General features: G+C 40.4%; 1 protein-coding gene across 2 annotated transcripts in view; it reads right to left on the reverse strand.

Moving 5' to 3' along the window:
- The window catches only part of LOC136668387 (potassium/sodium hyperpolarization-activated cyclic nucleotide-gated channel 1), a 165,625-nt gene that overhangs the window by 4,287 nt on the left and 148,131 nt on the right, over positions 1 to 13,207 (reverse strand). Inside the window, exons 7-8 of one of the 2 annotated variants that reach the window (XM_066645880.1) lie at positions 7,223 to 7,387; positions 2,484 to 2,547 (exon numbers count right to left, since the gene is read on the reverse strand). In XM_066645880.1, coding sequence (XP_066501977.1) covers positions 2,484 to 2,547; positions 7,223 to 7,387 — 229 coding nt within the window. The remainder of the gene's footprint in view (positions 1 to 2,483; positions 2,548 to 7,222; positions 7,388 to 13,207) is intronic. The other variant, XM_066645879.1, reaches the window with a different exon arrangement.

The raw sequence follows: 13,207 nt of genomic DNA on the forward strand, positions 1-13,207 counted from the left end.
TTTACACTCTTCTGTGGGCTCTCTTTAAATTGTTCTAGAATCTTCTAAACCAGTCACTTTTCTAAATCTCTCTCCCCATTAAAGCATTTCTTCCCAGTTCCAAAGGTTCTACAATGAGTTCCCCTCATTCCCAGTGATCTAGAATTTGTTATCTTCTTTCTCACTGTTCTAGAAGACTTTCCCCTAATTCCATAGTTTTGGAATGTGTTTCCTTCATTCCCACTATCCTGGCATGTTTTTCCTTCATTTCCACTGTTCTAGAATGTTTCTCCCCTCATTCCAACATGTTCTGAAATGTTTTCCCTCATTCCCAGAATTCTGGTATGTTTTTTTCTTCATTCCAACTGTTCTGGAATGCTGTCGCCTCGTTCCCACTGCTCTGGTATGTTTTTTCCTTCATTCCAACTCTCTGCAATGCTGTCCCCTCATTCCCAGTGCTCTGGTATGTTTTTTTCTTCATTCCAGCTGTTCTGGAATGCTGTCCCCTCATTCCCACTTTTCTATAATGCTTTACCCTTATTCACTTTTTTTTCTAGAATACTTTCCTCACATTCTCATTGTTCTGGAAGGCTTTTCCTACATTTACACAGTTCAGGAATGCTTTCTCCACATTCCCACATTTCTGGAATGCTGTCCCCTTATTCACATTGTTCTGGAATTCTTTCCCTTTATTCACACTCATGCTCAATGTTCTAGAAAGTTATGGAATGAATTCATACAGCCTCATTTAATTCCTACAGTATTTACTGAATCTGTCTATATATCTGAGTGCTGACGGAATGCTGGGGGTTATCTGGGAAGGTTGGGTCAGTGTGCCATGGCCTTTACAGCTACAGAGAAGAGTAAGAGAAACAGCAGAATGTGTTTAATGCTGTAAAATGCTCTTTCTGGAGCCTTCTTTGAATAGAGTGGAAAATCATCCTGTACGGCTCCATTATGGCAGACCATTTCATGTGATGTTCCTTCACCTCCTTGGTGCCTCCATTGTTCTCTGCTTCATATTCTCTCAGGGCTCATTTCAGGCACATGGTTTTATGGCTCTATGCCTGCCTCAATCTCCTCGTGGCCCAATAGCAGAAGTGTGTGTTTCCCCTTTTTAAATAATGAGCGGGACACAGTGAGGCGTGTTGTGGCTCATTATTGAGCTTAAGCACCTAGCCCGGTGCTGCCACCTCCCTCATCCAAGCTCCATAAACAGAGTGGAGGGGGTGGGGGATAAAGCTGAGTCTTGTAGTCTGGGTCTAGCTAGTATACCAATTTGTCAATTCACTGAGTACAAATTCACTGGCATTTTATCAGAAACACCTACAATAAACCAGCACAACACCCACATCGCTGTCACTGTAACAATGATCCGACAGTGGTCTCCTTTGCATTGATGGGACCGTCAGTGATTACAAACCTGCAAAATTGACCTATATTGTAGATGATTCTAATAAAATGGCCAGTACCCAGGTGAAGACACTGGTATGTTTGTGCCATATGTAATAGTCCTGAAGACAAGGTTAAAGCAGATGTAAAGAGAGAATGGTGATTAGTCCGCTGTGTGGCATACCTGCAGTATAATACAGCATTAGCACCATGCTAGTCATAGTTAGCAGAATGGCTTTGTAAAGCTTTGTAACAGTTAGATTAACCACTTCAGAGACAAAACTTGGTAAAATATAAGCATGCATTGAGAGTGTATAGGTTAAGTACCGTCTGTTATTGGACAGTGAAGTCAAAATAGTTGTTTTGGCTTATTAAAATGATGAATATTAGGTTTAGTACACAGACCTTACTACTGTGTGGGAGGCCAAACATTTTCTAAAACAATGTTACCTCTTATTTTGGGGCAGCATCTTCACTTCTGGCTCTGGAGAATTGGTTTGCACACCATGTGATGTTCTAACACATTCAGAAAACCTGACAATTTATCAGATTTTGAGCAGAACTGTGAAGAACCCATCCTTAAAATAAAAGTTTATACTCAGTACTACTTTTACTTCATATTATATATTTTTAATCTCAAACTAAAAGTGCTGGATTCAGCAAAAAATATTCACTTTTTCACTTGACTGTCCAAGTACTTGTGGAAAGCACAGTATACAAACCATGACAAAAAAATAAGGGGTTAATTACAACTGTTTGCATCCTTCACTAGCATGCACCTTTCTGTCACAGAGAAAAAAGTGAGGCATTGAATTTATTTGGTTTAACTGTTTATACCATTTCCACCATAAATTACATCAGCGTAAATATCATAAAACCTTGCTGTGTTGATGTAATATATCTGAACCCTGAAGGTATACATTTAAACCAAGTACATTTAATTCGTCACAGTTTTCAGTGCACAGTGCATTCATTATCTAAATCCAAACAACACTGCTGTATTCACAGGGTAACATCTCATTCCAAGGGCCATCTCAGTGGCTTCCAAAGGCTAATATTGCAGGAGAATTGCAGATATGGGGAAAAAGCTGGGATTGTAACGAGGAATTTACCTGCTGCCTATTCGTCGGCCAGGACACTCTTGAAAACGAGATGAGCTCATCTCAAGAGGGACTCCTGGTTGAATAATTTTTAGATAAAGATAGATACATCAATTGTGAAACATGTCATTCTGGTCAATGCATGGCAACTTTTGGCTTTTGTCAAATTCTTTTGCTTAGGACGAAAAACAAGCATTCGCAGTCCAAAAGAACAGTACGAGCACCCATCATGACACGGTCTGTAGTTTTCCCTCGTATGAGACAAGACCCCTCTGTTTTGGTTAGACTCATCCAAATCACTTCGGTCAGGAGAAGTGTTTTGCAAGAGCTGGTGATTTCTTGTTAGTTTTTCTTTTTAGATCTCTGTTTATAGCTGTTGATACAGTGGATTTAACAGTAGGTTTCAAATGTGCATGTTGACTGGGCTTATACTGGGCACATCTGATGGTGACTGGTGTTAAAAGGAGATCAATGCCATTGTTGCAGGCATTAAATCGTCTGGATTTTAACAACATCCTGACCATCTATGACCTTCTTATGATTTAGTTTGATTTGATTGGCTTAGTCTCACCAGTGCTTATCAGTTTTGATTGCGTGTGACTTGGATGTCACAGTGGTGCAAAGCAAGTTAACATTAGCATGCCTGGATCTGGCCAACAAACATTCAAAAAAAAAAAAAAAAAAAAAAAAGAGAGAATTAAGAAATAAAAGCCAAAATTAAACCAAACATAAGGTTGAAACCATGTGTATATCATTTAGAAATGAAAGGTTACAGCAGCAGTTTCAGATCATTAGGAAAACAGATAAACCTTCAAAATAACCTGCTGAACATAATGGGTCAAAAGTTGCTTCTATTCAAGCAGCTTTGCATGCATTAATGGCATTGAAAGGTTCATGAACGCATGCCATGTTAGTGACATTCACATTCTGCTCAAATGCTTAGAAGGAAAAGATGGTATACTTCGCATTGACTGCTCACAGTGAACTGGCTTATCATCAGCCTTTGTCTTATTAGCTGCAAAATTAAAAAGGCTCATGAGTTGTGTGTCCTCTGATGAAATTAGGAGGGCATTCTCCATGTCACTGTAAGGAGTTCTGCTGAAATTTGGACAAAGCTAAAACAATGGATTTAGATGTTTACATACGGTATGTTGGATATATCCTCGTGAATGATATAATCATCCTGTTCACTAAAAAGACGCTGTAAGGTCTCGGCATGGGCTCTGTAACCAAGGCATCACAAGTCCAATGCTATGTGATACCTCAGCTACCCGGGGGTCCTAGCTTCGTTCTCTGTGTGGGTAGGGTGGCTCACTCTCGCTGTATCAATGCCTGTGATACTGGCTGACTCAGGTGTCTGTCAGCTGATGTGATAGATCTGGACAGTTTGTGTTCTCCAATATGCTGAACTGTTCGAAAAGAAGCAGTGTGTCTCGAAAGAAGACCCTCTTGAGGCTGATGTCACCGTGTGCAACTGGGGGGAAGATTCACGGAATGGAATTGGTAACGACTAATAATTGGGGACAAAATTTAGCAAAACTGGGGAAAATGTTTTATATTAAGAAGATTTTTTAAACAGATCTGTTGTTTTTCCCTTACATTTTAACATTGTCCAAAATTCATCAAAACCCACTAAAATTTTAGAAAATTTCTTATAACAGAATGGATTTAGATATTTATTTTCTATTTAAAGTAAAACTGTCTTATGTCCAAAAAGACTTTAGACATGTCTGATAAAAGATGTAAATGAAAGACTTATTTTGTCTTATGTAAATAAAACTAACTCACGTTCATTGTTATATGAAAGTACGCAATATTGATAAACGTGAGGAATACTGCTGAAAATAATCTAATTCCCCTTAAAATAAGTAAAATGTATAATTCACAACAAAAATCACTAGGCTTTGATCTAATTCTAGTGATTTTACAGAGTGCATGCCTATATTTGAATTCAGTGCAATTCAAATTCATGACACAGTGGGCAAGGCCAGGGCTTTTGTTATGAAGCTGAATTTGTTGGATTCGTTTTATGAGTTAAATTGATTCATTCATAAATTCAGCTCAAGTCCAATTTAAAAAAATAGAAAAAATAAAAATTAGAAAAATTCACCATAAAAGCTCAGCTTCATAGTGCACCCACCTGGCGCCACACGGTGCATTGGCATGACTCAAGGTGACCGAAAGTGAAGTACATGTACACCTGGATATCCCTTGTTTATAAATAGTTGTTGAAAGGCCATTAAGAAAGCATGCATCTCAAGTTTTAACTGAAATGAGAACAGGAGGCACAAACAAACGTGTACAGCAATAGCACACAGAGTAAACATGTATTCTGTAGGCATGTCCGAGAGATGAACAGTAACAGAGATGTATGGGACGCTGGTACAGCAGCTTTTTAACCAAGAACATACTGCAAGCCAGTGGCAGCTGGGCTAATTTTTTTCTATGTTGAGTAATTTAATGTTGCAACTTCTAAGCTTGTGGACACCTCTTATGTGAATTTAGCTGAGTATAAAGCCCCCAAGCATTTGGCTGTGTAGCACTGGGACTGCATTCACTAGAGGGATGGAGATGTTTGTGCTCCAGAACAAATTATCCAACATCGGTTCCCAACCTCACTAAAGCTCTAATCTGTGAATATTTTCAAATCCTCATTGTAGGGTTCGGACATTTAGGGTAAAGCTTAGCAGACAGTTACTGCAGGACATTGGGAAACTCCTTACACTGTCAGAAAAGCTATCCCTGTATCACCCTTCGCTGTCTCTGTGGTGGTACCCTCGAGAGTACATATTCAGTCCCTTTAAATAGGGAACATAGCTGTACCTTCTATTATTACTGTATATGTTTTAATTGTGTTGAATTCATAGTCAACATGTTGTCTCCAGGACTTATTCATTCATTCATTCATTATCCGTAAGCGCTTATCCAATTCAGGGTCACGGTGGGTCCAGAGCCTACCTGGAATCATTGGGCGCAAGGTAGGAACACACCCTGGAGGGGGCGCCAGTCCTTCCAGGACTTATGTTTTTTTTTTTATCATTTAACGCAGTTCTATAATAAAATCTTACAAACATTCCCCTCTCCTGGAGAAGATAAAGTAATTTACCTTTAGGAGACATAACTGGACTTACCCTAACCTTTAAAAGTACATTTACACTGTGTGTACCAAATGTGCATGATATCTTAAATACATTTCTTACCTAAATACACTCCAGTTATTCCCTGCATTTTCAATTTATATGAAAATCAGGAACTGGGGGATACACTATCTACACCCTAATGTGTCACCGTTTACTGCCATTCTGACTAGAAATTCTACCTTCTTGAAGCACTAGATCTGGATTGATAACACAAACGTTCATTTAACATTCTGGGGACATCACTCAGCCGTGACATAATGCATTAGATTTACAGAGCTTTCATTTCCCCCCTCCTCCATTCAGGGTGGTGTTGCCCCAGGGCCTAGATGCTCCAGCTGCCACTGCTGCAGGTACTTTTTGTTCTTCAGAACATTTGGCTGAAAATGTTCTGTGTCCTGTACTTTAATTTGAAGGCAAACAGTATTTTACATGGTTGTGTCATCAGATTGTTTAAAAGTTTCTAGGCAGAAAGCATGTATATGTAACACTTGTAACACTTGTAACACTTCACTGTAGGTCATTCATTAGGCTGTTTTCATATCGATCTACAAAAGCCCACTGACACAAACCTACAAGCATCAGTTGGAGTAAAGACTGCTTTGGTCTGTTCCAATCTGATGTTAACGTAGGGTTATGTCAGGTGCGGTTGAAGCCGTTATGTAGCTCTATTAGCAATGCACTACGGTTAAGTGTTACCATGTTTTCAGTCATAGTATTGTTAGCTTTATTAACCTGAAATCAAACAAATTAATATATAATAAAGAACAAATAGAGCAGAAGGTTGCAGCTGTATGTAACAACAATTAACCCCCCAAACAATAAAAGTAAAAAAATATATCAAATTAAATAAGTAAACTAAAATAAAATAATAATAATAATTTAAAAAAGTTAAAAACTAACAAACAAACAAAGAAACAGCAGTCTATGATACAACACCCCCACACCTCTTTTTAAGGTATATTTCTTAATCTATGGCCTCGTTAACTGATAAAGAACAAAAACTATACAAAGTAAAACGGAAAATACATTAATATCTGAACATTCGGCCCAAGGATGAGTCTGAATGCTGGGACCTTTTGTAAATTACGGCTCAGAGGTGAGAGGGGGCGGGGTGTGCTCATACCCAGGTATGCAGAAGGAAAGAGGGTAGGGAGGGCAGGGATTTTTGAGGCTCATGCATGTGAGAATTTGCCTCAGTGTCCGCTTGCCGCATGTCCAGTAGAGCTGGACTGGACAAAGAAGAAACAAACAAACAAACAAAAAAATAAAAAAACCCAAACAAACAGCATAACAGTGATGAATGACCAGAACAGCCACATGCACTGCCTCCCACAGACAGGCCATTAATATGCAGTTAGTGTTTTACAGTTACTCTTGTATTTTGGCAGTAGTTAACTTCTTAAATCTGTATGAGACATTAGGGAAATAGACAAAAAGAAATGAGAGGCATCGCAGCATACACAGGAATCATGCAGCAGAATGGCAGACAGGTGGGATGAAGGAAGACACAGACACACACTCTCTCACACACACACACACACAGGACAAACACACGGCAAAGGCCGGCCAGATGAAGACAGAACAATGGCTAAAAGGTGTGTCCGGGCTTACCGATGCGGTCCAAGCGATCAATAGCAACGGTCTCAAAGGCTCTGCGCATCATGGGATACTCCTCCAGCACTTCGTTGAAGTGGTCAACAGACAGAGAGAAGAGGCGGCAGTACGTATCAGCTCGGACACTAGCCGTACGCCGGCCTTTAGTCAGCAGACAGATTTCTGTGTCAAAAGAAGGAGAGAGAATGGAGTTTAAAAGACTAAGAAGTTTAAAAGACTCTCACATTTGACCTGATCTCTGATTGTATTTGGCAGAACAAGTTCTAGATCTGGAATTTTGTGGGTGCCGTTTACTCCACCACAGTTCTTGCCCTAAGCCCTAAATCCTTCCTTCAAATGTGCAGTTTGATGACATTAGATGATGTTTCTGAAGGATGAGCAAAAGGGGCACAAGAGGTTTATGTGTTCGAGTGGTCAGGGCGCTAAGAGCAGAACTGGGACACACCTCACTTCATGTATAAACACTGTTCAGTGTGGTTTTCTGCCGAGTTGGACACAACATTACAGTGTTTTACTACAGTCTCGAACAGCAAGGTGTTGCAAGTTGGCGAGGAACAGGGCCAACTAGGTCAACCTAGTTTTGTACGAGGACTCTGAAGGCAATGGAAATTTATAAGTCAGGATCAAATATGGTCTCCAAAGTTTGCATTAGTGCCATAAGCCTAAATAGCTTATGAACCATTTTTTAATTAGCACAAATAAACAGTACAGAGTACTATTTCTCAGGCCATATTTATCTACAACCTCTGTAAAGGTAGGGAAGTATGTGCAATAGGTTAGTGCCATAATTAACAGGCCTAAAACAAATGGAGCTGTAGTGTCAGAGGACAAGTGTATTGTAGTACCATGCACATTGTGGCAGACGGTTAAAACAAACAATGGCTGTGTCTGAAATGTCCTAAATGCTGTCTTGAGGAAATGACAGGCCAATAATGATCAAAGTGCAACACAGTCCAGAATGTTCTCTGTAAGTGAGAATATATGTAGAGTTTTGCAAAATGGCTGCATCAGATCTGAAAAAGATGCTAACTTGGTAAATATTGTGAATATTATTATTTTTTTTTGTGAAATGAGTAATTTGGGTGGCACGGTGGCGCAGCAGGTGGTGTCGCAGTCACACAGCTCCAGGGGCCTGGAGGTTGTGGGTTCGATTCCCGCTCCGGGTGACTGTCTGTGAGGAGTGTGGTGTGTTCTCCCTGTGTCTGCGTGGGTTTCCTCCCACAGTCCAAAAACACACATTGGTAGGTAGATTGGCAACTCACAAGTGTCCGTAGGTGTGAGTGTGTGAGTGATTGTGTGTGTCTGTATTGCCCTGTGAAGGACTGGCGCCCCCTCCAGGGTGTATTCCTGCCTTGCGCCCAATGATTCCAGGTAGGCTCTGGACCCACCGCGACCCTGAACTGGATAAGGGTTACAGATAATGGATGAATGAATGAGTAATTTGGCTGTTCATCATTTTGTCCTGGGTTGAATGTTTTAGCAATCCAGACGAACACTTGCACACTAGCCAATGTTTATATGTCAAGTGGACATCCCCAAATGCTCAGGATCACATTTCTTAAAATGTAAATGCAATATAAATGTAAATGTAAGTATAAAAATGTCTTTGCGCTCACTGGGTACTTTCAGGCGACGAGAAACAAAAGCCACAAAAACAGACACGGTGAAGGGAAAGACTAATTATCTCAGGAAATCTAATTATCCAAGGTGTGTAACCTTGGGAGTTAGGCCGACGAGCCTGAAATGAGGCGTCGGTGTGTGGAGAGGTGGGAGCTATAGTGTACATGTAAATAAAGCCTCTGCATCAAAAAAGCATATCAGATCCATGCACCGTCTCTTCCACAGCTGCAGTGCCATTTATCATGCTGTCCACCAGCTAATGACTCTGAAACCCAAAGGCTGCAGCTGCTGCTGTTGTTGGTTTAACAGCTGAAGCACCGGGGCATTGCCACAAAGTGCAAGTTATTTCAAGTATTGTCTTGTTTTTGTGTTTACATTTTTTTCTTATTCTTTTGCTTTCTTCCTAAGCTTATTGTCTTCTTTATTTACTTTACATTCAAGAGCACATCAGAGTGAATCAGGAACATATGGCATATGGCATGTCTCTATATTTCCTTAGGCTTGCATCAATTGATGATTACATGAGGGATTCTCTGTACAAGAACTGAATTCATATTAGAGATATTTACATTTGAACATGAAAGCTGTATAAGCTATTGAAGTATTATATTGCTAATCTATAACACAAGCTATAAGACAAGGCTATACTTCACATGACTGGGATTCTGACACTGTTATGAAGAAGTGATACCTTTAAAAAAAGAAGTTTAGAACTTGTTTTTAGTGGTGGAGTGTACTGTCAACCCCTGAGGTCTGCTGCTGAGATCAGAGGTACAGGTCTCTCATCCATTACTGGGTCTCAGGGTGTTTTGGAGTCTGGTGAAAATGGCCTTGGGTGGAGCTCTGGGACCATCACAGAACCGTTTTTAAAAAGGTGAACATGGCTGGACAGGAGGATCCACACAGTCATCTGAGCAGTGGTCAGACTCCCAGAGTTTTTCTAACATTTAGGATGAATTTATAAAATTATTTGAAAGGTGACGTGTTTGATTCTTGTGTTGTCAAAATAATGTATACCTTCTAATGTAAAGCTTGTAGTGTTTCAGTCTACAATGTTAATTTGAACTGAACCTTGTATCTTTATTTATGTGCTGTTGTCTTTTTTGTGCTTCCATTTTTAATTGATATTTCAAAACGAGACCCACAGAAGTGATCAATACGTTTGGAAAATATCTATTATTTTTTATTTAAAGTCAAAGTGTGTGAACTATATTATAATATATGAAAAAATATATAATAACCAAGATGTGACTGTGTGCCAGAAATAAGGTTGCATCATTTCTCACATTACTTGGTGTGAGACAATGCCCTTGACTTTCCCTCCTGCAAACCCACACACAATCATGGATTGCTGCGAAGTGTGTGTGTGTGTGTGTGTGTAGCCTCCAGGACACATTAACTACCTTCTCCAGCAGGGAGAGTGGGAACAGGGTGTTGGAGTGTTTTAATGGAAAAACAGCATCTCTTCTAGCGACTGTGTGTGTGTGTGTGTGTGTGTGTGTGTGTGTTAGAGCTGAGTACCGAGCCTTCCCTCACTAATTGCTTCATTAGCCTCAAATCTCACTATAATATACACTTTCACAGCATAGTGACAGCAGTGTTGAACAAAATACTGTGACTACTTTGCCATAACTAGAGCATAAAATGTTATCTTTGTAATCACAGTGTTCTAAAGGCCAGTATCATGATAAAATGATACATACAGATGATTTACTTTGGAGGCCAGGTTCAAAGGAAGCAGAAGCGTGTAAAGTCAAGGGGAAAAAATAGACAGAGAACAGGAGACAATGCAATGACCAAACTAATGGCCCATGTACCTCCTCCTAGGCTTTGGTCAGTGGCAGAGACGGCTGTTAAATTATTATTAATACATCTAATGCATTCAAGCTCTTAAAGTATAGTTCTAGTTTGACCATCTGTGATTGTGACATATAGTGTATTTGGGACATATAGTGTATGTTTACTTCTTTGCCTACTAGCATCATTAGTACCACATTAGTGCAGAAGGCTCATGAGTGTGTGTGTGAGCAAGCCCGTGGTGTTTGTGTAAGGTCATAGATCAGCTGTGTGTGTGTGTGTGTTGAGTCTGCATAATATGCAACGAGGAGGAAGAGATCGCTTCCTGACATGACCAGCTGCTCCAATAAACACTAACTCTCACAGACTCACTCATTCACTCACTCACACGGATGCATTGAGATGCAGGCGGGCACAGCTAATGCCATGGGTAAAAATACCAGTAGCAGATGGGCGTTTGCTGGAGCAGGTGGCTGGCATCGTAACGTGCTGTGGCAAAGCTGAACACAACCTTTGTGCCACGCAACGCAAGGGGAAAAATTCCTTCTGTATCATTTTAATTTCCATTCCCCCCATCCGTCCCGGCTTACACAGGGGAAACATGGCAAGCGTATAAAGTACGTTCATTTGTGACATAACCGCTGAATTGTGTGTGGCCTGCCGCGATTACACTGCACTGAAATTGGATTGAGAATGTGCCCGTGGGAATAATACCCCCCATTATTAACTTCGTATTTCTTTCATTCACCTGGCGCTGGCGTACAATACGGTGTTCACAATACAATTACTCTATAATGCCAGCCGTCTGTCCTTGCTCTGTACCATTACAGCCTTCAGTACGTCTGGGTTTGGACACAGCTAATGGTTTCCTTGTCTTTATTTTCACATGACAGGAATAAGCAGTGCTCTGGGCCAGCGGAGGGAGGCGTCTCTCAGGAGCCAATGAAAGCTGTTTGAGGTAAGAGAATGAGAAGTGCTAGTGCAGAAGTTTTGGTAAAAAGCACTTACATTAACCCCTAAGGCCCAACTATAACAGGCTTATTTCTGCCATTTAATCTACTCTTTACAGTTAAATCACATGATTTCTCAGTGCTGCTCTGTTGAGTCAATACAGGGTCAAAACAAGAGTCACGTGAATATACTGTGTATGTATTGGTTGGCAATTTCATATCAGTGTTTTGATTTTATTTGTTTCCTTCTCCAAAGAAAAGGCATGGCTGTTTTGTGTTGATTTTATATGTTATGAATATTAGGGCTGGACTTTAATTCAATATCAATGTACAGGGGTTGGACAATGAACCTGAAACACCTGTCATTGTAGTGTGGGAGGTTTCATGGCTAAATTGGAGCAGCCTGGTGGACAATCTTCATTAACTACACATTGCACCAGTAAGACCATGTGCATCCAATGGTTCAAACACTGTGTCCTGAAGGCGGTGCCGTGTATCAGGACGACAATGCACCAATACACACAGCAAGACTGGTGAAAGATTGGTTTGATGAACATGAAAGTGAAGTTGAACATCTCCCATGGCCTGCACAGTCACCAGATCTAAATATTATTGAGACACTTTGGGGTGTTGTGGAGAAGCGAGTCAGGAAACGTTTTCCTCCACCAGCATCACGTAGTGACCTGGCCACTATCCTGCAAGAAGAATGGCTTCAAATCCCTCTGACCACTGTGCAGGACTTGTGTATGTCATTCCCAAGACGAACTGATGCTGTATCGGCCGCAAAAGGAGGCCCTACACCACACTAATACATTACTGTGGTCTAAAACCAGGTGTTTCACTTTCATTGTCCAACCCCTGTAGGTTGCAACATATAATTTTTCAATACTAATTATATGATTTTTATACACATTTTAAATATTTTAATATATACATTATTTACAGCATCTGTCACTAACTGATGGTCATTACAGGGTGCTGCCATCGATTCACTGCACTCGGTTTTAACGTTAATTAAAATATAATAATATTGACAAAGCCAGGAGGTTGTGGTTTGATGGTGATGTCATGGAGGTTTCAGTTCTTGGCAGATTTTTGGTGGCTTTCTTTGGTTTATATCGGTATCACAGTTATATCGAATTGATATAAAATGTGGCCATATCGTCCAACTCTAAATTATATGAATATTTCGGGAGAACCAGTTGTTTGCTGCTCTGTGGAATTTAAAACTGAATAACTGCAGGGGTTTCAGAGAACATTTGGGGTTTACAGCTTCGCTCTCTGCAGGGGTCCCAGAGAACACAAAAATAATGCATGTTCTATGCATGGTCAGTGCGTGACTCCGATAATAACCTCACGTGAATGGTGAATGATCATTCTGATGAAGAAAACGTATCTCAGGAACTGCACGTATGACACAGGAAACAAACTGACAAACTGGGAAACTCTATAAACAGAGAAGTGTTATCCCATGGGCGTTTGCAGCTCTCCTGCTGGCGAGACAATCTGCAGATTAAAGTTTCCTTCTCTTTCTCCCAAGGCAATTGGTCTTGGTGATTTGTTCTTGTTGAAATTTTTCCATCAACTGTATACACTTCTGTGGACCCAAATATGT

The sequence above is a fragment of the Hoplias malabaricus genome, chromosome 15, assembly GCF_029633855.1.
Source record: "Hoplias malabaricus isolate fHopMal1 chromosome 15, fHopMal1.hap1, whole genome shotgun sequence".
NCBI classification, from domain to species: Eukaryota; Metazoa; Chordata; class Actinopteri; order Characiformes; family Erythrinidae; genus Hoplias; species Hoplias malabaricus.